Source organism: Platalea leucorodia (assembly GCF_965183815.1).
Source record: "Platalea leucorodia genome assembly, chromosome: 2".
In the NCBI taxonomy this organism is placed as follows: Eukaryota; Metazoa; Chordata; class Aves; order Pelecaniformes; family Threskiornithidae; genus Platalea; species Platalea leucorodia.
Window position 1 is genome coordinate 112232726 of NC_138824.1, and position 27776 is coordinate 112260501.

At 40.7% G+C, this 27776-nt stretch overlaps 1 protein-coding gene across 1 annotated transcript in view; it reads right to left on the reverse strand.

Annotated features, from left to right (window-relative positions):
• GBE1 (1,4-alpha-glucan branching enzyme 1) overlaps positions 1-24675 on the reverse strand; it is a 165147-nt gene extending 140472 nt beyond the window's left edge. Inside the window, exon 1 of the mRNA XM_082304470.1 lies at positions 24526-24675. Coding sequence (XP_082160596.1) covers positions 24526-24629 — 104 coding nt within the window. The 5' untranslated portion in view covers positions 24630-24675. The remainder of the gene's footprint in view (positions 1-24525) is intronic.
• Between the last annotated feature and the right edge of the window lie 3101 nt (positions 24676-27776).

The window sequence follows — 27776 nt, forward strand, 5'->3', positions numbered from 1 at the left end:
GTTATTCAGTACTATTTAACTGGAAACTGTAGGGTAGTCCCCCCATATTAAAAGCAGTTTATTTCTCCTCTTAGAAGCATGTATTTATTAGTGGAACCTTCCAAAACAGCTTCTACTCATCATATTAACATATGCTTAAGAACACCTTAGTCTGGAAACAACTCACTCAAATATTCTATTTACCAGAATTATTTTTAATGAAGCTGTAAATAACAGCATATCAATTCCCATTTGATTCTACTGCCAACTATTTCTAACAGACTATCTTTGTATTAATAGATATTAAGGTCTAGTTGGGGGAAGAGTCAGTGATTCCCACAGCACTAGTACAAAGTTGGAATCAAAACACAAACTAAAAGCAGCAGCTGCACAAGAGGCTTCAGGGAAAAAAGCACAGAATTCCTTATAAAAGAATTTATAATGTGCCTTTTGGTGGGCAAGTGTTATTACCTCTTGAAGGTCTTCAGTAACCTGGAAGTGTCAGTCAGTACCATTTCTAAAGCAATTATTTGTGTGGGGAGAACCAGACCACACACCTCCTATGGCTTGCAAAAGTTCTGCACATAGTGACAAGATAGTTTGGACCTCAGTAACTATTTAATTTAATTTTAGTTGTTTAAATAAAGCTATTTTGAATGTTGTGGGGTTTTTTTATTAGCTTGCCACAGCAATAAACACAAGCACCCATCTGTTTCTTTTCAAATGTGGATTTCAAGTCTGCCACATCAGTTTGTCTTCCACGTTCTTAGTAATGCTGCAAGTAACATTAACTGGCATAAATGAAGCTCAACACAATGCTAAGAAACACTTATCTTTCTAAATAAACTCCCAAGAAGTTAAGAATCAAAAGTTTTAGTTGTCTACCAAACAGGAAAAAGCTTTTAAGTCAGAAGTCACTTCTGATTATTTCAAATAAAACACCAGATATTCCTCACTACCTTAAGACACCCAACCCACTTTAGCGGGCACATTATGTAGAAATTGTTATTTGAATTTCCTAACAGGAAACCACACAGCTGCTCTAGCTACAGCTTCACTGTTAACTTCCATAAGTCTTTCTTCACCTCCTTTTAAATATGTTCCAGAAATTAAAAACAAAGTCTTGATTTAATGGATCAGATCAATGGCTTGTATATTCAAGCAGTTCACTATTTGAAAGTTATGTTAGAAAATTAAATAAAAATCTTCTCTTCCCCTGATAACCATCAACCAAACAAAAATCCCTTACTACAGGGCTGTTTCCTTGTCAAACTTTAAACAGATTTAAATGGATAGCCATCTTAAGAGGCTGTCAAAAAGATGGCTAGAGGAAAGGTACCCACAGCAACATCCAGCTTCTTTACTACTGCACCAAACCTTGCTCCCTGTAATGGTTTTCCTCTCATCTAGTGCAACCATAAACCCCGAGTATTCCACCCAATTAAATAACTAAATCCTATTAGTTTAGCCTCAATTTTAGGATGTGCACGTATTCATACACCACCTAAAAAAGGTGGTTTGTTTTCCCTGTCTCATGCACACAAATATACTCCCAATGTAGGTTTCTTCCTGGCTTTTAAGTATTTGTTGTCCACTTTTAGATTACCTCTCTGTATTTTATTGTAACAAAGAAAACTTCACAGTACTCCAGAAAAGAAAAGCATGTGTGATATTTTTACATACGAAGAATAGATAGAAAAAACAAGTGCTAAACACGGGATAGGAAGGAAGGTATGCTTTCGTTGCTGACCACTGTGCCAGTTTTGATCAGTCTTCATTGGATCGATCAAGGAGTGTTTTCTATTTAGGCTCAGTAGCTGTATGGGGATATTCATACAGACCGCACATTCAACTCTCCAAGGATGCCTGGTCTGCTAGCTGGGCTCCCCATAACGCCAATGAAGAAAAGCAGCCCTTTTAGAACACAGTTTTAAGGAAGAAAACATTCCCTCCAGTGACTGGAAAATAGAAGGATCTGGAGGGATTTGGCAGGGGGAGGGAAGACCACTGAGCTACTTTACCTTCTACATTATCACACCAGCCTCAGGTGCCTTAGCAGAAGCACTGCACTGGCTTCACAGCACAAGCTTGTCTAAATTTAATTCTTAACTGTTTTCACCGCAGACAGACCAACAAGGAAAGCCAAGCACTCTGAAACATTTATACAGTCCACAATGCAAAGTGTTTATAATTTAGTATCAACATGCTAGAAGTATAACTAAAACTTGTGGACATAAGAAATGTCTGTAACTAGTCCCAGGCAATCAAGTCTATTCCCACAGAAAATGAGCAAGCAAAAAGCATGTATTGTTGTTGACTGCTGCTGTGAATAGTTGTATACAAAGGCTTACTTCATTCGTGGCCAAGCATTTTCAAGGTGCAGTCTAAAAGCTGTTCTTTTTCCAGACTTCAGTAAGAATGAGTGCAAAAATAAATACTAGGCATTAACTAATTTTCACCATCATCTAAAAAAGTAGTAAAAACATCAAATTCTCAAAGTTATTATACCAACTATTCAAACCTCTTTAGAAAACAGAAGAGTTCAGATTTTACATAGTCTGGCTATTCTGAAACATTAAGCTACTTATCTCCTTGACACAATCTTTAATCTGACTAAAACAATACGAATTGTTGCACGCCAAAAATTTGTTAAGCACCTTACTGCAGAAACAGCACTAGTCAGCAGTTGTTGGATTCATCCCAGCCACATACCCATTTTCACATGATTTAAGCTCCTAAGTACATATGACATAGCTTCCAAGACACCTGCCTTCTGACGGGATTGTAGCTGTATTTGATGTTAGCAGGGACAGTCTGATAATCATAGAAGTCACCATTACTTTGCAGCCTCCAAACACGTTTATCTCATCTATAATGCGACTTATCTGTCACAACATTAGAAAGCTTTGATTCAAGTTTTGAATTGATATGACTAAAGAAAATTGTAAACAAAACAGAGGGGATAGTATTAACTAATACTGCATTACTATGCAAGACTCCTAAGTCACCTACCATAAATGAATAAAGACTTAGCAAGGCAGTGAAGTTTACATCAGAGTTTTCAATATCTGAAGTGATGAGGTAACTTGGGACACACAGAAAGCCACCTGCAACAGTTCAGGGGTGGAGAAGAAGGAGGAAGCAAAACCCCACAAACTTTGAAAGCCTGGTATTGCCAGGGTTAGTCATCCTGATATGCGGCACACCCAAGTGCTACCACAGTCTTGCTCTTCCGAAGTACTACTGGGAAAGCTTCAGAGATCATGGAATATTAACTCCCAGTATTAGACAAATGTGAAGAAATACAAGAGGAACAAGCTATCTACTGGGTGGAGAAAACATCTGTTCTTAAAATTTCAGGTTCATCTTGTTTGCTTAAGACTATATGGATCTTCTAAAACAACTACTAAAGTTAGAGAAGTCTTTTATATCAAATTTTGACATAAGCTTTATTTACACAGAACTTTCGGTATAGAAAATTAATATTACTAAGCATTCACTTACTTCTGATGGATAAACTTGAATAGCAAAAAGGTTGAGCAATATAGTAATGGACTGTATGTTGGATAGGATTTCCCTTTTTAGTAATTTTCCACCCTCACTATGACATTCCTATGACTATTTAGCATGTTTTTTCCTCTTTATAGAGGATTTTAGACAATTTACACTGACTTGCTTTAAAAGTTGTATTTTAAAGTACAAAATAGGAAAAGCGGTGCACTTGACTGAAAAATATAAATATGTATATGATTATCTACAAATCTGGGTGTTTACATTAGCTATATACACATACAACATCCCTTCATTCTCCCCTCTTTCACCTGAAACACCTACAACGGAACATAGAAGTAATATCTCTTTTATTGGAACTAAGCCTAGAAAAACACTACTAGCTCCAATTCTCAGCCTGGAGAGCTGCCAAAGTAAAGCCTACAAACTGAAGCCAAGCAGGACAACACGTTAGTCCCAAAGCTTCAGTCAGCACAGCCTCCTTATTTGAGGTCAACTTGATACGTACCAGCACAAGGGAATAACACAGGAGGAAAACCATGAGCCAACAACTTTAGGTATTCACAGTTTGCCAGGAAATTAACCTCTTCATTTATGAGCTATGCATCAAGAATGAAGCCAATAAAGACTTCTGAGGCATCATGGAAGAAAAATATATTGTTAGGTATGCAAAGAATTAAGATGTGTATTTTTTCATCACAATGTATTCATTACATCAGAGTAGCTTAAGTATTTATTATTCCATAAATAAGTCTATAACCTGTAAGCTGTATATAACGCCTCAAAAATTCCATACTTAAACCTTTTCTTCTTCTCCTGGAGAACCTGAACTCACATTCAGCTTCTACAAGGCTACACATACATTAGCACCTGTAGGCATGACCTCCTACACTTTCCCTCCTAACCTGCACAGTTTGCGCGCTGCCAGTTAGAAGCCTTTTTCAATTGTCAACTGAATTGGTACAAAATAAAAGATTTCAGTTTAAAACATAAGCTAAAATTGACGGGGGGGGGTGCCAACTAGATAGGAACAAAAAAGTTTCCCTTAGGACCAGGGCCCCAGAGAGGGTGCAGAATCTCTATCCCTGTAGGTCTGACACCCAAAAGAACAAAGTCCTGAACAATCCAGTCCCAATTCAAACACTGGTCTGGTTCTGAGCAGGGGGCTGGGACACAGATAGCATTCAGAGGTCGCCTCCAACCAGAGTTGTTCCGTGAATATTTAGTACTTTACACCTACTGAAGCTTGACAGTTCTGCTTAAAAAAAAAACAAACAACAAAGAACATGGCAAGATATATAAAAACAACAATGCAGGTAATGACAGAAATACAAGCACTGCAAATGCCAAAGCATTCTAATGTATCTTAGATTACTGGCAATCACATACTCCTCCCCTAAGCTTGTATTATTTTTCTTTGTATGTGAATCTATGCACACAGATAAAGGAATTCCACGATGCTAAAACAGACAAAAATATGGAGAAAACAGCCCAGCTGCTACCTTGAAACAAGTTTTGCAGTTGTTGTTAGGCAATTTTTCCTCAAATACCTTATTACCATATAAGTTTCTGCCATATAATTTAAAATCAGTTAAAGTAGTTACTGACATATAAGGTGAACTTTTACATCAATATTACCTGTAAAATGTTACAATTACAGCAACCACATATTCACAAGGAATTGATATACCTAGTTATTTCTATTTTAATTCCTTATATACAAGTTATATAATTGCATAGTATACATTATACATATATGTGTGTGTATACACACACAAAGTTAATTTTAATATATATTAGGTATTGTTTCAAAGCATTCTGGAAACGTAAACCAATTTAATACTGACAAGAAATTCTAGAGTTTTCAGCACCAAAGTATATAACACTTTGGGTGGAGGATTATGGATGCAAGATTGTATACATACTAGATATTATCCAATACTACACATTTTTTTTCTTCTTCTTTCTTAACCTTTTTGACCAAATATTACTGGTGCAATTTTTGAGTCTTTCTTCCTGGATAACTAATTAGAACAAGAGACAATCCATACCCCTGAGTATTCTGCAACAGAGGGCCAATCTTCAGGAAAGGTAATGCTACCACATCTCCTTCCTGAACTGAAGCACAGAACTGCTGTTCAACAGTGTTTTATCTCTACAGCAAAGGGAGCCCTTGTTTTCCATCTCACCAAATCAGCAGAAATGTGAAGCTGCCACATCTTACCTTAGGTACCTTCCTGCTACTGATTGCCAATCCCCCTGTAACTGCTACCGTCAGCCTCTCATTTATGCCAGCAATGGGATTCTTAATGTAAAATTGTGTCAATATACGAGTTTTACAAAACCTAGGACCTTACCCTACACTTCAGTCAGCTTTTGGTAACTTTAAATCAAGCGCATCAGCCCTAATTCTACAAGGCTGAACTTAAAAATCCTGAATAAATCAACATGGGTGGGAGGGAAGTCCTTTACAAAGGATACTGGTCTCTAAGATATAAAATAACTTCATCCTAAATTTTCAAGACAGCCACAATGTTCTCTGTGGCTTTTGAAGAGGTGCCCATTGCTATTGGGGGCAGTCCTGTTTAACATGCCTTTCTTCCTTTGCAGGCCTCCCTTAAGCCAAATCAGCATAGCTCTACATCACCAGGGAGGGAACCAGACAGTTTGACTCACTGCAGTGTGATGGCTAGAATTAGTTTAATGCCCACACATTACATAGTCTCTCACACAGCAAAGGGCTGTAAGTATCTAACTCCCTCATTTTAAGATCTTTTAAAGGAAGCCTGGATTCTTAAACAAATGACAGACTACAAGAAAAACTCTTAATTATTCTCACATTTTTCTGAGCTGAGCATTTAATACCTCTAAGAATTTGCATGCTAAATGAACTATTATTGTCCTTACACAAGTTAAGCCACAGACCATCACTGAGTGCACTGTTTGACAAAGTTTACAGATACCTTTGTTCAGAAAGCCCTGTTTTGCCATCCCAATACGTTATGTTACACAACAGACTTGCATTTGGTTATGATAAAAAGCTTTCAGCAATAGACCAGACAGATAAGACTCTTGTAGAAAGGCCCTTCTCACTACCAGTCCTTTAGTACAGGTCAGACATGTAAACACAGGCCAGAACCACAGCCTCTTTCCCATACACAAAATATCACACAGCTGGTGCAGTTAAGTTTCATGCCCCACATGGAATCACAGGAGCAAGAGCAGCTCATTCAAGGTTACCAGTACACAAGTTATAGGTGCTCTATCACGTAAGTGTGAGGAAGACAACAATAAGCAAGTCTCAGGTCTAAACTGAACATACGTTCTTTTTTCCCCCCCTTACATGCACCGTACATACAGCTGAACAAGAGATTTTCAACTTGCCAGATGACTTCTTAAAATTATCAGTTATTCCTAAGTAAGTTTATACTTTCAGATTGCTTATGAGAAAAATCCACAATAAAAACCAAGATTTTGAAGGCACATCAGTATATGTAATGAACAATATGAACAAAAACTGATCTGGACAATATTAAAGAGCTCAAACCAGTAATTCATCCCTCTTTTGCAGCGTTGAAGAGTTGCTAGAACTGCATTGCACCTATGTAACACTTGAATTTTGGGGGACTTACATTTACACTCTAACACAGCTAATATGGACTTCAACTTCCATACATTATACGACACCATTCTATTAAGACCCTTTAAACAGCACACAGGACCTAGTCAGCAGAGCTGGCTTCCCCACCAGCCCTCCTTTTCAGCTCCTCTGCAGCGCAGGCTCCTGGCACTCCCCAGCTCGGGGGCAAGCGGCAAGCAGGGGCCCACAGCCAAGACCTGACCTGCTCTTTGCCCACAACCTTATCTTCTAGCAAGGCCTTCCCCCTCCCCTTCTTCACCTCAGTTTGGAGCAAAGCCAGGCTTTGAACTCCCCAAGCAACAGGGCTACTTTTCTCCATACAGTTCTCAAAACAAGCACAAGTGTCCATCATACAATTTTATGCATCTAACATTTCAAATAGCTCACACATAGCCAAGATACAAAAACAAAAGCCATGAAAATGAAATTAAATCCATTCTGTTAAAAGTTTAAGGTAGCATGAAGGGAAAAGCTGTTCTTTAACTCATTATTTACATATTAAGCTACGAGGCAAAACAGGTAAGCAGTTTCAAAACAAATATTTTGGTAGAGGCAGATGCCTATTAACACAAGTGGCAATGAACATGACATATAGCAACTTTTTACTGAAACAAACAGAATGCGAGGCTTACACTTTAAATCTTGTCCCATTGCTGGTCAACTAGCTCTTTCTAGACCAAATTTCAGCATCGGGCACCCTCTGTATTTGCTTTAAGAATAAATTTTGAGTAGCAACTAGTTGTCAAAGTGTTGATTGGTTTAGTTTTTTGGTTTTGGTTGGTTGGGGTTTTTTTTTGGGGGGGGAGGCACAGTATGAAAGCAACAGAAACTATCCCAGCTTGCTGAAGTTTAATAATTAATTTCCTTTTTTGTTTGTTCTCCCAGAAACAAAAATAAAACTAGAAGTAAGTTTAACTTGCACCCATGACAGCTATTCTGAAGACCACTCAGTGAACTTCAATATTTGCTGACTGCAAGAGTCCAGAAAATCCTTGCTGCTTGAACAGTTCGGAGAAATTCTGAGAGAAACAACAAAAAACCTACAAAAACCCATTCCCCAAAAAGGTCACACAAGACACTTGTACACAAACAGTGGCCCCCCATCAAATCCATGAATAGCATACCTTGCACACAGCTGAATAACCAAATTCGTCTCATTTCATTAACAACTTTGAAGACTGAAGAACAAATGCTGCCATGTTGTATGATTGCTTGTGTTTGCAATCTCCATTATTTGTGAGCTGTATGGTCCCATCCCACCGGCTCCATACAAACTGACAATATCCTCTAAAATTCTAAGTTTCAGTAGTATGCAGCGTGTTCTGATTAATGTATTTTAATAACACTGAAATATTAAGAGTTATAACTATGATACACAATCAGCAATTGGTACAATACATTTTGCTCCAGAAATACTTTTGTTCTGCAAGTATACTTTAAGACACAACCCAGAGGCACCATAGACATTACAGGTTACAGGAACCACGCATAAAAAAATCAGTTCTAGATTACTACCAAGTACATAAGTTTTTGATTATAATTTCCATCTTTCTGAAATCTTTTTCTTTCTTTGTAATTAACGCTCTGGAGGGAATTTCCTCCCAGTACCTTGTAAGCTAACCAAGTGCTGCACTTTGCAAAAGAAAGATTTATTATCAGCCTCAGAATCCCAAACTCCCCAAGGACTACGAAGTGCTTGTTCGCACACCCACAATACATACTCTACAGATTGCTCCCTGTGTAAAAAAGTACACAACAAATGCTTACAAGGCAGATGAAAAATGGTTCTGGTGGCAGGAGAAAGCACGAATGAGGCAACTAATGTAAACAGCAAATAGAAGATGCAACACAGAGTATCTGTCAAGATCTGACAACACACAAAAAGTTTGCATATTTTACCCTTTCATAATATTTAGTTAATTCAAGATTCCTCTGCAATAATCATGGGAGTTTTGTATTGTCAGAAATTTATCATGACATCTGTTTTGTTTGCCTGGGTTTCAGTAAGGTATAAACATCTCCCATAATATATGTCATTCACTGGAGTACCGACATGATCCAATACAAATTGCATCCTGAATAGTGTGGAAACTATTCTTTTAAGATTTGGCAGTCAGCTGTATTTCCAGGAATTTAAGAAAAAGTAGTTACGTGATTCTACCTACTAATAAAAATTTCTTAGTGATATCAGAACAGTAAGATTTAGTGGAGAGTCACACTGAAATACACCATTATTCTACCTGAAGGTTGATAGTATCTTACTCACTTACACACGACACAATGATGCAATTATTCAAGCTCCCTGCATTTGACCAGCTCTCTCATCAGCTATCACGGCAGAGCGCAAAGGAATGAGCCAGCAGAAGGAGTACTCTACCACAGAGGTTAGAGATCTTGCGTGATCTGCAGTTACCGTGTCACTGCAATGATCATCGTGAAAAGTAATACTACAGGTTGCAATTACAACTTGTTTGTTCCAGTCATCTTATAATCACCCTAACTATTATTAAAAAAAAAACTACCCACAAACAACCCCCACACCACAGACTTCCTCTTCAGAGCTGGAAAACAGAACACAGCAGCAGAGTCTGACACTTTCAGAAAAGAGATGTAACCCAAGGTTTTGCCACAACCTCTAGAGGTGGTCTGCAAATCTTCATCCCCTATTTCCCTTTCCCTCTGCTCCCAAGTTTGCCTGGACTCTCACCCACCCTTGTCCATTTTCTTTTTGTTGAGACAATTAAGTTTTTAAAAAGTTGCAAAATAAGTTATTTGACACAACAGGAATTCAGATTTATATTACAATAAGCACTGTGTGTGTACATGCATGCACGTGCATGAAATCCCACCGGCTTCTGCCAAAATTTGCTTTGGCTGTATTATGAAAGGTTGAGGAAGCAAAGTATATTAGAATCTTATGGTAGTATATGCAATAGTATCCTAACATTTTATCCTCAACAGGTCACCATCTATGCAGACTTCCAAGTCAATAAAGTTTTGAAATATTAGACTTAAAATCTGACATCCTACACTGCAACAGACCAGCTTGTTTGCCAGGGATATATTTATTAAACAATCTTAAAATTGTATATCTGTGTCATTCAAATAAGGTCATATATAATCTTGATACCTGAAGAATAGAAGAAGCAACAATAAAGCCAATAAAAACCATTGTGCTTATATAGCACAAAGCACACAAATCAAGAAGTACTAGAACAGAGCACAGTTTTCTCACCAACTAGCAAGTTCTTTAAACATGCTCGGGTCAGGGGGAGCACACATTGCACAGCCTGGCAAACAGTTAGTAAGCACTTGAGTTAGACACTTATTGACAGCTATTTAAGCCCTCAAAGCTTCATTTTATCCCCCCCCCTCAAGTCTATAGCATGTCATACTCCATGAGCAGAAGGAACTACACATCCCCCAGTTACGCTTCCCACTTTACTCCATATCACAAAGGGACCTTTCCTGAGTTCTTCTGTCAAGACCACAATTTTCTTTTCGATTCAGTTTCCTTATAGTTTCTTTCATAGTTTACAAGGGGATCAGTTGATGAAAGAGTATCAGTAGAAATAGCAGGAGAACAGAAAACTAAGGCAAAGCTTCTAACAATAAATGATGCATTCATTGCCAAAACACACGTACAACACTAGTGCCATCCCTACTGCTTTCTAGATGCCTGTTTACATCTTACAGACTATTAGATTTTTATATTACCAGGTGAAAGCTCATACCCCACTGAATTCCGAGGTTTCTACAAAACCTCTTTCTCTTCTGCATGGGAAAGCAAACCACAGCAGGAATACCATGTTGATGAAGCACAGCAAGACCCAGAGCACTAACTGTTTTTAACTTCCCTCCTATCTTCTCCAATAGAACTGTTCATGAAATCTCGGTCTTGGTCAGCCTATTCTGCACAAAGCTTTAGAAAGCCAGAAGAGTCATTTACAAGCTGCAGGGGACTGAGTACTTTCTTTGCATTGACACTTGAGGATCAAAAACGTCAGCCAAACAGATTCAGGAAGCTAATCGACTACAGACAGATATTAAAAAACAACACCCCGTACCTCCACAGAACACCCTTTCTGGTTTAAAAGAAATAAAACCACCCAGACGTCTGAAAAAATTTACTGAGATACACGATTACAAAGTATGAAATACATTACCAAGCCAGCCACAAACTACTGTTTATTCCTACTTTTCTGCTAGACAGTTTCTTTGCCACAAGAACTGCTGGTCCTTATACAACAACAACAAAAAAAACCCACTTATCCTTATTTTTCCTCCTGATCATCACTTGTGCTTTTGCATGATCAGAAACATCAAAGCTAGGGTTTGGAGCCATCATACCAAAATGACATTTCTCTGTGCCAGAAGGAAACAAGTGCCAGCTTTCAACCACTCCGACAAGGTGGTAAACAAGTTGATTTAGCAATTTTAAGGTTTTATGCCATTTTTTCCTCTGACAAAGTTCTGTCTTACCATCCTGCTCCAACTAGCAGCACTCACTGGAGATACCAGGAGTAATGCTACAAAAAAAATCCCCACAAACACCAAAACACAGGACAAGCAATTTCTGGTCTTTATTCTCCTGCTTCTTCTCAACCAGTCATCATCGCTATGGCACTTGATTTATGGAACACCAAAGGCTAAAACGTATACCTGTTCAACTCAAGATGTATGTATTGTGTTTGGATTAAATACTATAACAGACATGATGGTAAGCACCATGTTGTCTGACACCTATCATGGAGTGATATTGTCAGAATGAATGCCAGAGAAGGTTCGAGAGTCTGAAAGCCTTCTCCCTCTGACAAATCCCTGCATTTTTTACAGTTCCTGGCAGACAACCCACAGAGCCTGGGAAAGATGACCAAGAAAAACTTAGAAAACAGGAAAAGGGACCAATACAACAAAGAATCTTGACTTTCTCAGCACATCTGTTGTTTTGAACAAACAAGGGCTGGACAGATGAAACTGAGTTTAGAAAATGTCACAAAGAAATACAAAAATCACTGCAGTTTACTACTGTCCCATTGCTTTCCTTAGCACAGACTAAATGTTGTTGCTTGTATTAGACAAGCCTCATTAAACATTTAAAGAAAACCTATCTGTGAAGAAATCTCAGTGGCATTTTTACAATTACTTAAACAGCCAACTACATACATAGGCTGCTGACGAGCCAATAATACCAAGAGCAGCCTTTGAAACTGATGACCCACAGTAACCAGTAAAGCCAAATACCCGAAGTCCAGTCTGCTTCCTCTTACTGAAGTCCACAAGTTGCACAAGTGTGGTGTCAAAATTTGTACTTCAGTCACAGCAACATCTGACTTATGCAAGTGCACCTAGAAGCTGTCTCTAACCTTTCAAAACATGAAGACTATTGTTCTAAAACCAGGTTTACATTAGAAGTTCTTGTTAATGTATTAGCAAATACTACTGGTGAGCAATACCCTTTTTGTGCAAAAATCCTTAGTGCAGATGCCATTAGATCAAGCAATTCATCACTACAAGTTTTGTCTGGGTTGGAGTGGGCACCAGCAACAATTTGTATTCTCAAAAGCACGCTCTTGCACCTATAAACTGTATTCACTGTACAATCACTTCTCCAATATTGTATGCTATGCTGGCAATATCTTTCTGTGGACATTTTCTGCTTTCTGTGGACTTTCTACTTCAATACCTACCTTTTTTGGTTTCCCTGCCAAGTAACACAATGATTATCCAACCGACACCCCAGAACTGACTAAGCATTTTTGAGAAAACACTTATAATTGAACAACATTAACTGACAGGTACTGGATTTGCAGCAAATTACACTGATCCTCGCTATGTAAGGACAAACAAGCTGTTCAGAGGGATACCTGGAAAAGAATCAGATCTTGACAGACTTGGCATTTCCTACCTCTGTAGGGCCTGGGAGATGTTTCTGTCAGAAGTCATTATGGTCAAAGTGTTCTACAATGACACTTAAAGGACATAATTGCCACATACAGCTACCTCCATTTTAAGTTGGAAACCACTCAAAGTCAACCATGACTGTTGCTGAAAGCTTAGTGGGATGCCTACTTTGATGACAATACCTTATTTATAATATTAGGGAAGGTGACACCTTACTTCTTGTTCTGCAATTCAAAGACCCACGGCTCAGATGAAGTTTTGCTTCTGGTATTAAAGAAAGTAGGTTTTTTGTTTATGTAATTGTTTCTACTATTTACTGTTAAGCAAAAAACCAAATAGCTTGGCCAAAATACACAATGGCTGATAGTCACACTCAAAGACATCACTCGTTATCTTATAATGCTCAGTCCATAACTTCATGGTCCAGAAGATCCTATTCAGAATGCAAAGATACTTTAATCCAGTCATTGTTATTGTGCAGTTACAACATTCCTGGTTTACTGGCTGTGCTAAAATAGTTGACATCCAAGCGCTTTTTAGGTCCAAATTTGCTAAATTTTCAAGTGAGAATAATCATTATGTCTATTTAGGTACCTAATGTTTTAGGAAAGCTTTTCATGTCATTTCCAGAATTCACAAGTTGTAGCTGAAATACATATATCTCCATATACAAATTGACTGTGCTCTTCTTAATTTTACCAACTGTGGAACCTACAGACACCTTCTACCAGTTAAAGGTGTCAAGGACTAGGTTAACTTCTGTACTATGAACACTACTTTTTCATTCTGTTATCAGTTCATGGAAAAAGTGGCAGATTGCTTTCCTCAGAAGAAAAATTGTATTTTTGAAAAATCAGATTTACAGATCGAGTATTCTGCTGCCATTAAGAACTTTATCAGCATCAAAGAACTTGTATTTTTATTACTCAATTGAAAAAAGTTAAGATAAGCAGTTTAAGATTAAATAATACATGCATGAAACCTGTTGAAACACACTGTACCGGAGCCTTGCAGAAGACATTGTATTTGAGGAGCTGGTGACATTGAACAGACCCTATCTGCTCTGTTGGGCCTCATACTCTGGGCCTGAGAAGTCCGAATGTTAGCATGAGTCGCCAGCCACTGCATGGGAACCAGCTGGAGTGCCCCATGCCAGTCTGTGAGGACAAAGTGAATTTGAAACTAGCTTATGTGCCATCTTCAGCCCTAAAACATGCTCAGACCTGCCTCTGAGAAAAAAAAAAATAATCTTAAAATCAGAGAAGAGGCAGATCACACTATGAATCAGCATTAACTTCATGGCAAATTCTGGGGATAGAGGGGTGGAATTTATATACAAGTAACACAGCTAAATTTCCCCACATAATGTCAGTACCTGGTGTTATCACTCTGTAGATTAAATCTGGTAGTTAGCATCTCTAACCTCCCCCAGTCTTGACCTCCTTCTGCAAACTTGAGCTTTTTACCCATGGTGTACCTTAGCAACATAAAAAAATACACATTTCATACATTACACTTTTATACACTGACATTATAATCCAAGGCCCCTTTCTCAAAAAAGAATGCACCACACCAGCTAATAAAACACCTTGAACTCTTGAGGAAAGTTCTACAAACACCTACCACTAAAATTATGTGGCATCTAAAACTGAGAGGGCAGGGGAGGGAAATGAAGGGGTAGTCTTCCATTTTGAGGTGGTTTTATTTACATTAATTTACAGTGTTTAAGTGAAATAAATAATCAGATTTATGAACTATACTTTTAAGATAACAAGTTAGAAAAATAGCTAGAAAAATATTTTCTGTCCAGAATTTTTTGATGATATAAAGAAAATCCAAAGAAGTCTGGCAAATAAATCTAAATGCTAACAAGTGTTATTTATAATTTTCTGTCTGAAAGAACCAATCACTGTAATCACATTCAAATTACACTGCAATAGCATTACTATTAAAAAAATGTTTGCTGCTATTTAAAAAAAAAAAAAAAGACTGTTAGGAGCATGAGTTTTGTTTTTTTTTTTCTTAAGTACTTCCCAATTGTTGTAAACAGGATTAAAATAAAGCAGCAATATTTTGAAAAAACCTTTCCGGTGTTTATAAAACTAAGCATTAAAGAACTCACTCTTATTAGAAAACTCGTATCAAATATGCCATAGATTAAGTCAATGAATTCCATAAGCCATAGTTAAACTTGCCAATGAACCCCAACAGAGGCTGGATATATAGACGTGCTAGCTAGAAACTCCTCCAAAAAAGCTCAGTGTGTGTATATACACTAGTGCATTAAGTATATAAAGTGCAATTAATAAAGATGTTTTAATGTATTTTCTCCAAAAGCTATAAAGGAAGCTGTACAGCAAACAAAAGAAAAGCTAGCTTTCACACTCAAATGGAAAAAAAAAACAACAAAACAACCAACTTTACACCACTGAAAGCTAAGATCCAGCTAACTACCTTGAATTTTGCACAGACTAAGAAACAGCTACCTGCAGATCAAGTGATGTCTCCACACAGCCCAGGCACTGGCCTTTCTTTCAAAAGCTTCAGGGATCCCCTCTTTTTTTTTTCTCCTCTTGAGAGGGCAAGGAAGAAAGGAAAAAAACCAAACCTTTCTGATACTGTCACCAGTACCAAAGTGCTACCTCAATTGCTTTTTTTTTTTTTTTTTAAAACCCTTATCACTTTAGTCTTTCTCCCTTACTGCCTGACACAACATTGTAATGCCTATTTTGATTCGCTTGTTTTAAGAAAGAGAAAAAACTGCTTAGACAATGAATACAGACCAAAGTAGCTAACCTAAACGCTATGCTTTCCTGCAGCGTCTCTCTCCCATTCCTTTGGAGTTTGTCAATGAAAAGATAATTTTCTTACTGGTGCTACATGCTGACATCAGCTCAGTATCGCACAAGTACCTGCTGTTGTTCAAAACAACTGCTAGCCAGTGGCAAGAAAGTAGCAAAGAGCTGAACGCAAAGAGGGAAGGACAGGGGCAAAGAAGGTAGCATCCTAACTAAAAAAATGGGGGCAAGCAGATACAGCTATTTAGCCTCCTAAAAACTGAACCAAAGTCAGAAGATAGTACAACCACCATACCACTTGCAAGATGAAAAAATTAAAGTTATTGCTACACTGGTTATTTTTTTTAAGCTGTATTTTTCTAAATCACTTCCTCTAAGTGAGAATGAAAAATTTACGGAACACATCTGATGCCTATTGAAAGAAAGGGAACCGAAAAATCTTTTCCAACAGACTATGCTTCACTGGATAACCTCACACACATGTTCAGAGAGCCCATGCCATTGGCAGTACTGGACACATACTGCCCACTCCTGAAAACTGAAATATTTTAGTACAAACAATATCCATGTATTGAACTTGAAATATATGATAATCCATGAGCTTTCCAAAGATTGAGTTAAAGCTTGAGAGTTCACATCAACCAAGAGAGGATTTGTTTGTTCAGACAGTAGATTTGAGTCACCTGGCTCAATCAGCATTCAGAAGTTTTAACATGTTCTCCGCTACTTCAACAGTCTCATAGAACAACTGTAGTCTAGACAGACCCTGAAGTTGTAAAGCATGTCTTTTTTTCAGCTCTGTTACCTCCTTTCTTACAAAGGGGGGATTTTTCCCCTTTTCTCCTATATTTCTCCTAGGGATGTTATGGGTTTTAAGGGGTGAGGAGGGCAATTGCAGAAGGGAGGGACAGAGAAAAGGTAATATCAGATGACAAGTCCAATCAAAATACAAACCAAGGAAGGATTTGAGAACTGACAAAAAGTATTTATTTGCCTTAAGTTCTTACCTTTATACACAAAGCATACAGATTGTGATACTTTCAGTGGTTCTCTCCAATTTCTTCTTCTCAAAAAAAAAAAAAAAGTGGATTTTAGCTCTAACTACTGGAGAGCCCCTGCACCAGCTCCTGTCCCAAAACATCACATCTACTACTTCACAAATGCTTCTATGTGGAGTCATTGCTACTGTTTGTGTAACAATACGAAGCTATTGTGCAAGTATTTACAACCGGCATGCTGCCCAAACTTTCTCAAAAAAGCTGGCACACCAAAGCAGTATGCAACACTTTGTATTTCTATTAAACTTCAACAATTTCCTAGAGGAGTGGCATTTGGCAGGAAGAACTATTTATGTAGGACAAACTAAATCTTGCTGAAAGCAATCAAAGATTCATAATTTCAAAGTGAGCTGCATAAGTCTTAGAATGGAAAGCATTAATTAACTTACGGTTTACCAATCCCTGTCAAACCAGGAACATTTATACTGTGGATATCTACCACAATAGGTATCAAACAATGATGTTAACAGTAAGACCTGCTTGCATAAACAGGGATGTCCAAGGGCATTTTAGACAGCCTAAAATACCCAAGGTATCTGCTTAAGCCTGGCACATGCAACAGAATTTATTAAACTTTTTTTTTTTTGCTGGGATAGCAGGTACAGTACAATCAGGATACCCCCTAAAGCTGCTAAAATGAGCTGCTGATTCCTATATCTATGCAATGAATTCATTCTAGATGGTCAATTTCCAAACAGTTGTGGTAGTGCAGCATGTTTTCATTTCAAACATACAGTAACTCAGCATGATTTTAATAGGAGTCCTTTAGACAATCCCCCCAGCCCTCCTGCCTTTCCTCCAAAGCATCTTATCAAATGCTTATACACCCAAAAACTTAGATCTGATGACAGCGTCACATTCACATGCGACCATGCGGAATGCCTGGAGGCACATAGCCTGCACAGGCGTGTAGCCTGCCTATCAGTGGCATGCTAGGAAAAAGAGAGTGTGCTCAAAACAGAAGTCTGCCCGCCCCCCCCTCCCCCCCCCCGAGTGGGCATAGAGGGACTTGCTTGAACAACCATCTAATGCATCATTTTGTCAAAAAAAAAAAAAAATCCCCACACTAACTATAATAAACTACCTACATCCATTTGTGACCAACACTAAAAGTTTATTTTCCACTTGTCCCAATACCGTGTCTCCTAAAGAGCCTTCCCTATCAGCTCCCGCTCTGAAAAAAGAGGAGTGCAAATGAAGATCAGACCCTAAACATTGCCCAGAAATAGAAAAATAAATCTCTTCCAGTTGCACATCTTTGCAGTGATATTTAACCACCGTTCAAGATCAATGAAGTTTGTTTGCGCACGTTAGCTTATCCACATTCCTATAAGCCTTTTCTTGACCAAAAAGGTGGGGTTTTGGTTTGGTTTGGAGTGGGAGGAATCAAAGAAGAAATACTGATACACTTGAAGTCCACACTCTCCCAAAGTATTACTTTAGCAGGGTTTCTCTACTTTCCTAGTCCTACCACAAAGGAATCACCCTTACTTTGGTGCCTCATGCCAGCATCACTTGGAAGTGGCAGGACTCAGATCCCAGCCTCACTTTGAGGACTGTGGAACACACAAATGGAGACAAATCGCTCAATGAATGCAAGACTATTTCACACAAAGGTCAAAACTTATGTTTTCTATTCCATGAGCTAAGCACTTAGAAGTTAATTTTGTGTGTGACTGAGCATCACTCAAATCCTTCTGCAGATCTAGGCTACATTTTTTGAACTTAGCATAACCTTCTAGCAGTGGTACTCCTACTTTGGAGAGAGTAGGTCCACCCTTACCTGAACATCATGCCCCACTGGGAACTTATTTTCTCTCTCTAATGCTAAGCGCAATGGCAGACATGCTAGCACAAAGTCCAGCAACAAGGCACACCAGAACAGCAAGGACATGTGTGAACCATAACTATACTGTGCCTGAGCAACAGCACCAAAGAAAGGAGGAAGGTGTCAAATAGAAAGCATTAGAGCTACCACTACCTTCAAGTAACATTAGTCAATAGAATTGGAGCTGCATGTTTAAAGAAACTGTCAGTAAGGCTTCTTTTTTTTTTTCTTTTGAAGTATCCCAAGAGAGTAGGTTAAAATAAACTTAGCATTAGAAATACCCAGATTAACAGAACAGTTTCAAGATGTTCACGTAAGTGAACTAGTTGATCTGGGTCATTAGACACGTCTTCAGACATCTATTCTGAGAGATCAGATCAAGGGCCTATGCTAGATTTTAATCGCAAATAAGGTCCAGATAACATTCATTGGTAAGGTGCTTCCAACAGCTACACCAGGCAAAACAGACTGTTGTTCTAAGCAGCTTGGAGGCCTATTCTTCACAGCATGGCCAGGAATCATCACTAATAACTAGCCTTCAACTTGTTAAAATGAGGTGCTATAAGAATGTCAAATAAATTGTCAGATACTTGGGGAAGAGGAAAGCCATATTACACCTAGAAACTTTTTTTGCAGAATTTTTTTTTTTCCTCCAGAGGAAAACTCATGTTTTAAACATTTTAAATACAAAAACCTGATCTTGTTGCACTTGACACATTGCCTTAAGACGTTATTTTCTTTTCAAGCTAATGAATAACTATATGAAGAAAAGTTTCAGAAGTACAAAGTAAACTGAAGCATGAGTGAGAGGTTTTAGATCTCTGACACTGCACAAGTGAAAAGGAGCTTCTTTTGTGAAAGACAGAAGATGAAGGAGCAGCTAGGATTAGAAAGCATAGTGGGAGTAAATAGAAGGTAACAGGGAGACAGAGGGGAAAGAGAAGTGTGTATACATAAATATTGAAATTGAACAGGGGGAGAAAAGTATCTTCATGAGATAGGATGTCAATTTAAATTTATACCTATGACCAAGCACTATAGCCAGTATTTTGTCTGGCTGAACAAATCAGTGTCCTGTTTGATGCTTTCATCAAGATAAAGACTGAAGCTGTGCAGTGGTACATTTTTACTTTCTTACTCTAGAAATTGAACAATTAAAAAAGCTTTCACTGAGGACTATGTAGTCAGTAGACTACAGAGGCAGTTGCAGGGGCTGGTAAAATATAATAAGCCATGCGTGTTGTTATAGCAGAAAATTGTAATGGGCAGCACTTTCCAACACCAGTTTGTAACTCCATAAAAATGCAATTACACCACAGGCATTAATGGTTTTAATAGAACCAATTATGTTCTAAGAGGTAAAAGACTAAAAATACATACTAAATTATACAAAGTCTTCAGCCTAAATAACACTTGGGAGTTAACAAAATACTTGTGGGAAAACATATCACAGATGGTCAAACAATGTAACACAGTGATATCCTATGCAAACACTATCACTTGGGGGTTTTGTTATTTGTTTGGTTTTTTAAGTAGATTCTTGTTTCAAGCTCTGAATAGCATGTGATTTGGGTCAAGGCTGAATGGTTCGCTATATATACATTGAAAGGATTGCTCCCCTCCCCAAAGAAAATACCCCACCCCTCAACTCAGGGTCAAATTGAGCCATTCAGAAAAAGGAAAAATTACAGACTTCTATTTTTCCCTAACACACCATTTGCAACAACATGCCCATGCATGACAAACAACTGAGGAGGGAAGGTGACCAGAAGTCTTTCTTCCCATTAGTCACTCATTTAACTATGGTAGTCCACACTCCATGTTTAGGATCTAACTAGGTCCTAGCATCACATTTTAGGCATCACTTACATCGCAAAGCACTTTGTTCCCATCAAAGCACCCACTCAGTGCTTCACAAGGCTTTAATAAAAAAAAAAAAAAGGAAAAAAGCAGCTGTCTAAAGCAGGAAGTTATACTTTATGAGATGTTAAAGGAGACAGTCCTGGAAACCAAAATGAAAATTTTCAGAACTTGAGGCAACATCATAGAATCATTTCATCATGAATCTGGCAATCCTCAAAGTGAATCAACATAATTATACTACACTGTAGAATCCAGGCTGATGTAGGTAAAGTCTGTCTATCCTTCAACATCCCCATCCCACAAAAAAAAAAGGAAAAATAGCAGAACATTCAAAGATCTCAATATTAGGCACATTGCCAGTCCAACACCAGAAATGACCCTGCTTTGAGTGTGAGAATAAACCATCATAACAAAGTTAACCGTGCATCCTACAACAGTCATGCGTAACCAGTTATAAGATTTTCCACTAGCAATAATCTGGCTATGCTAATGCAGTGCTAAGGATAAAAGCGCAGACAGACTCAAGCCCCAAGGGTGAGTCAACAACTTGCTGATATTACTGCCAAGTATAGACCTAAATCTTTTACTTCCCCTCCCTTCTGTATAAGAACATACTGTTACTAAGCAAGACAAAGGGAGGACTATTTTTATATGTTTTTAAAAAGCTTTGTTTCTCAAGCATCCTTAATCCTCTATCAAAATCCCCAATTTTTATTTCTCTAGGAGATACACAGGATGATAGTGATAAACTACAAAATTCCCATCAGTCCCTAATTATTTTGTTTAATATTAAGTAAAGTCAACATCGTTACAAAATTTAAGAAGAAATTTAGACTACTACAGTAAAAGTACCCATACATATTGTATTTGATCAAGCCTGTTACACTTCTGTTCTTTACCAAAGCTTCCTAATCCAAGCAAGTAAATCACTTTTGGTGCTACAAGGTGCCAGGCACAATGGCTGCCTCCTGTCCCCTTTGTCAGGAATAACTCAATGTTCTGAACTGAGAGACTACCTGTATCTTTGGTGTTTAAAGTAGCAAAAAATGCCACTGGCTGAAGGTATCAGCAGCAAAGGTAGAGAGAAAAAGCCAGCCACGACTATCAGAAGGAATAACAAACAGATTGTTACTTATTCAGCAGTTGAGTGGTATCATTCCTATCCCGCTTTTCCTACTCTACAAGAATAAAGGAATTGCTAATATCAAATATATATTAAGAATTAGTTCTCCTGCCCTATGATGAGACCATGGCAAGCAGTTGACCAACTCCTAATACATAGATTTGCTCAACAACACATATTCCTGGTTGCTTTATCATAGCCTTTCCTACACTACGTGTGGGATCCACCTGATCCAATGGGTTACTAAATAGGAGGCCCCACAAATGTACAATCAACATTTAAGTCACCACCTAAATTAACTGCTACCTTTCTAGGGGCATAAGAATTTACCACCAGTAGGATTTAAGATTAGTATGTGCAACTTTACTTTGGATGCATGCTTAGAGCTTCAAAGGTAAATACATTAAATACATTTCTGCTTCCAGACAGCTTGCCAGATTTATTTTGCTTTACACTTTTACTTGAAGGATTAGTTATGCAAGTGCCATACCATTATGCAACTGTATTAATCCACACAGCATTCACCTCAAAGACTGTTTTCAGTTCTAACTCCCATCTCAGAAGGGGCCAGGAAAGACACACAACACGCAGCAACTCATCAGACACGTGGACCACCTTCATACGGTGACCAGTTAACACACCAGGATCCTTCAGCCTACAACAAAGATCATATAGCTGCACACTGCTCAGGATTTCATGGACACAGTCAACAGAGTTGTGCAGGGCTGTTCACCACCTCCTCCAGTAAAAGAATTGGAGAAAAGTAAGCAAAACTGGAGGCTCAAAACACCCCAGAGAACTGGTTCTTCACACAAGCAGCAATTAGGCTGTAAAACTCCTTTCTCCTGGGCACTCTTGATGCAATAGCTCTAGATAAAAACACACCTGGAGCTATTAAATAGACTGAATCACAATTCATGGAAGCTGGGATGAGCATGGCATGGAGACACCAACAGGCATTTCCTTGTGCTTATGCTCTTCCTCCTTGGCACTCTCTACCATCCACAGGATGAAAGACAGGGTGGGCTTGGAATAAGACATTCAGTTTATCACAGGTTGTCACAAAAGTTTTCCTTTATTCTTTTAAACTAATTAACAGTATACATGTTTCCACATTAATTATATGCTAAGTGACCAGTTTGAGTTTCAGAAGCCAGGAAGGGACAAGATACAAACAGGATCATGTGAAGTTCTGTGATTGAGATGAACGAACCTGGGAAGCACACAAAAGTTTTGAAAACTCACTGTGTTCAGCATAGCCGTACTATCCTCAGAAATACAAACACCATCATCCACGATGTGCTCATTTAGATAGCAGGCACATTTGGGAAGCTCAAATGTTTTAATGAATGGTTTTATTAAGAGCCAGATCCACCCACTTATTACTTCCTATACCCTGACACCCCACTGAAAGAATTCGGTGTTTTACAGCACTGCATACATTACCACAAGCTTGCCAGGAATCATTGTTTAAAACACTCAGTTATTCTATCATTAAGAGATTACAGTTTGAGAAAATGCTCTGTAAATCAGCCTAATAGTTTACTCAATCCTTAATCCTATTTTACAAGATCTAGTCTTACCACTGTTCTCTGCCAGAGCCCAACAGGACACTTGGTAATGCTAAGTCAAAATCACCATGTGTAACATAGTAAAGGAAAAAAAGCTAAATACTTTAAAAAAATCAAATTCCCTGTTACTTCCCTCCCACATACATAGACTTTTCCAGACTTCTGGGATATAGGGCATTGGTCAGTACTAAAGTTTTGATTATCAGAGGACCGCTAGTGAAATGCAACATATAAAATTGCACCACAAAAACTCCCAATTCCTGTTTCCAAAGAGCCAGTGAGGTTTTATCAGTCTCTCAAGGCCAGCCGGCCGCTCGGCTCTGCAGGACACGGGTCGCCCCTGCCCAAGCCGCTGCTGGCAGGCTCTCGCCCAGGCCTGCCACCCACCCCGGCCAGAGGGACAGTGTCGCAGCCCCCGGCGAGAGGCAACAGGAAGGGATGCTCAGCCCGGCAACCTGGAACCAGCCTAACGCACGCTCTGCTGCTTCATCCTTTGCAAGGCTGACGAACAGCTGAGCTGGGGATTCAGGGGTGTCTCCAAAAACGCACCTAAAGGAAAATTCTCCAGAAAACGGAGATTCAGGAGCAGTTTATTTACAGGTTACCACAGCTGGACTGAAAAACATTTTATGAGCGACAGCGGCCCGGCTAACCGCCCTCCCGAGCTGCCCACGGCCCCCCCCCAACACCCGCCTGCGCCCCAAGGCCAGGCTCGCCTGCGAACCACCCCCCCACAGCCCGCCGTGACGAAGCGAAGCCGCTTTCAGGCGGGCCCAAGGGGGACAAGGACGCCCGAAGCGCCGGAAAGGCGGCGGGGGACGGGGCGGCCTCCCACAACGCTGGGACGAGGCCCGCGGTGAAGGCCTCCCTGCAGCGGCGCGCCACGCTCGGCTCGGGAGGCCCTGCCGGGCCGCGGCGGCGGCTCCACCCGCGGCGGAGGCGCCTCCGTCGGAAGGGCCGGCGCGAAAGCCCCAGCGCCGGGTCCCTCCCCCCGCCGCCGCCGCCGCCGGGGCGGGAAGCGGAGCCGCCCCGGCGCTGGCTGAGGGACGGCCCCCGCCGCGACGGGGATGGGAGAGGAGAGAGGGGGAGGGGACACCGCCCGCCCCGCCGCTCCCCCCGCCCGCCCCGGCGCCCCCGGAGGCGGGCGGTCGCCGCCTGCTCGCCCGGCGCCCCTCGCCCCCGCCGAGGCGGCGCTCCCCTCCCCGCGGCGCAGGCCTAGGCCGCCGACAGGCGGGCGGCCCGGGGCGGTACCTGCGCTGGAAGTCCGTCTCGAAGGGGGCCAGGTAGGGGTCCCGCTCCAGCAGCTGCGACAGCTTCGGCGGCTGCGGGGGCTGCGTGCTGGCGGCGGCCGCCATCTTGCCCGCCGCGGGATCCGCGTCGCGCCGCGCCGCCGCTATATACACCCGGGGAGGGGGGCCGGGGCGGGCGGGCGAGGCGCCCCCTGCCTCTCATCGCCCGGCGCCGCCCACCGGCCGGGGCAGCCCGCCGGGGCCGGGAGGCGGCCGCCTCCGCCGCCCCTCCCCGCCCGCCGTGCCAGCCGCCTGGGCTGCGCCGCGCTCCCCTGCGCTTCCCCCCCCGCCCGCGGTGCCCGGGGCGGTGGTGTCGGTGCTCCGGGTGCCTCGGGGGCTGCGGAGGCGGGGGTGGGTGGTGCTGGGGGAACTCGTGTCCCTGCCCCCCCTTGGCGCGGACGAGCGAGGGGTTTGGGTTGCCGAGGGGGGGGGGGAGCGTGAAAAGAGCCGTTCTCCCCGAAACGGTGCGGCGTGTGGGGGCAGGCGGCGGCCTGGGCTGCGGAGCCGGGCCTGAGGCGAGGGGTGCTGCTGCCGCCCTCGCTGCGGAGGGGCTGGGCGGTGAGGCGCGGGGGCGAGCTGTGCTCCCTCAGCAAGGGAAGTTGAGCAGAAGCTGTTGATCTGGCCTCCCCGGCAGGGCTGGGCCCGGCCGGCAGGAGGGGGCTGTCGGCCGTGGCTCGGCGGTCCCCAGTTTGTTTTCTCAGTGCCTCTTTGATGTCTTTTTCAGTGTGTCTGCTGCTGGGTGAACTCTGCATTCCCACAGAAAAAAAACCAAACACACACACACACCCCCCAACAGATTTGGTGCCATCATGAGTGCTGGAATAAATTTCTGGACTGTTTGATAGGGTGCTGGCGTGCTCACAGACAAGCTCAGCAAAACAAGACTCCGCGAGCATCCGTGAGTTCTCATAAACACCGTGTCTGTACAGCAAAACGTCGCTTTACCGGACAAATAAAGAATCCTAAATAAAGTAAGATTAGTTCAGTTGATCCTAATGCAGCTCTAAATGCTGAATAGCACAGGTAGATTGCTGTGGAAATTTTTGACCTAATATCAGCATGTCTCGGTTTTGGATAGGCCACCACATATCCAAGGCAACTAATCACTAGCCTGTCCATGCCTCTAGGCCAGCATTTAGCACTTCTATTTAAGGTCCAGCAATTTTGCTTTGTTTAGACATGTAGTGAGAACGTTTATTTAGAGGCCTCTTTTGAATGTTTTTCAGCCACAGTTTATAAACTTTTCAGCTCCTAGATACCTTACCTCGTTTCCACAACCATCTCCTAAATTGTTATTCTCAGTTTGTAACTCATCTCCTCTATCTTGGCTTCCTTTGAATTTTAGTGCTGCTTGCCCTTCCTGTCTGCCAGATAACTAACAGCACAGTGTGTAAGGAACACTAGCAGTTCATTTATTACTTTACCCAAAATTGGCTACAGTGAAAGTTTCCATAATGATTTGTTTCATCAACAGTGTACGTTTAACTACACTGTATTTCCTTCCTTGCAGCAGTTTCTAACTACACACGCAAAAATCCAAGTATTTTCTACTTTTTTCCTTATGGAGTGCAACAGGTATTCCCTGTCCTAAGAATGAGTAGGGCAATACTGATATTGTTTGCTATAGCAGTGGCCCCAGCAGGAGGCCCAAGCGGTTTTTCCGTGGTTATTGAAAGAAGTAGCATCTGTGCTGTAGCAGAACTACCTATCATATCCAGCTCTGATAGATCAGGATAGATCTCTCACTGGAGACTGAAAAACTGCTTTTAAAATGACCTGTGCTTCTCAAAACTTTCTGCATGGCAGTGATTCCAGTGCCTGTGCCTAAACCAAAGTTTAACAACTCTTATCATCTTATTCTTGCTTCTTGCATCATACTATGGGCATCGTGTTCTTTCGCGAATGTGTCACTCATTCTCACAGTTAACTACTTTGGCAAACTGAAAGGAGAGAAATTCCAGCTAATTATGAAGAGCCAGGAAATTGTTTTTTCTACAATAGTTAGGTGTTACCTGTGCTGCTGCTTTGGGGCTTCCAGCTGTTCAGTACTGAAGGGGTTGCCTGCTGTTTAAGTGGAGCTAGGAGGGCAATTCCTGCAACCTTTGAGTTCACGAGCATAGGGAACAGGAGCTTCAGTCTTAGCACAGCCTCTTTGGTTTTCTTCATTGTCAGAAAGCTCAAGCAAGGTCACAGCACCGCTACCAGCTATTTGGCATAAACACAAGAGAGAGATTCATAAATCAGCATTAGCAATTTGTGTAAACAGTAGGAATATAGCTGTGATGACTTTCGGCTGCCTGGAGACAGGGACCCCTTCTTAACCTTCATTTGGAAGATTTTAAGTAGAAATGACACAGTATCCAGCCTCACATCCAAGCAACCTTGAACTTCAGGAAGTTAAATTCTGCAAATAGCCCCTATCCCTATAGTAGACAAAGCCCAAATGCTATATTTAACACTCTGTGATCTGGGAAATTGATAACCATACCATTTGTATCTACTCATGTTCCAGTATACAACTTGGGCATGATTTTATCTGCCTGCTATGTCACAAGTAACTCAAAGATACTAAGGCATATATTATTGTGATCATCTATTGCACCGTGATCTAGCTGAGACTCAAAGGACAAGTTTGGCTCTCAGGACGCTGCCATTTATTCCTCTACCTGGAGGCAAAAATGCCAGTTCAAACAATTAATATTGTCCCAACAGCTGAATGCGTCTTTGTGCATTTGTCAGAGATTGATACAAAGCTGACAGCTGCTGCTGCCAGTAGAAATAGGAAGAGGAGGACTGTGGAATAACTGCTCTTTTTTGGGGGACAGCAGGGGATCTGTAGGTGTCTAAGGCATGTGTCTGGCACCCAGTTACCACTGAGGCTGGAGTATATCAATCCACTCTAAACTAGTTTTTCAAAGGATGCTCATGCTTAAGTTATGTATACTTTAAAATGTTGCATAGCAATGCTGAGCAGTAACTGTATAGTTACAGTAATTATAATATCAATTTAGTTGTTTTTTTTTTTTAAATATGCAAAGTTCAAATAGAAATCAAAGAACAGTCAAGATCTGGAAAGCGTTGAAGGAAGAGAAAAATGGCTACTCTTGTCATGCAGTACATCCACTTTGAAATTCACTAATATTTTGCACTTATTTTGCAAACAATGACAGAGGTGTAAACTGTAGGAACTGTGTTAGGGAAAAATCTTTTTTC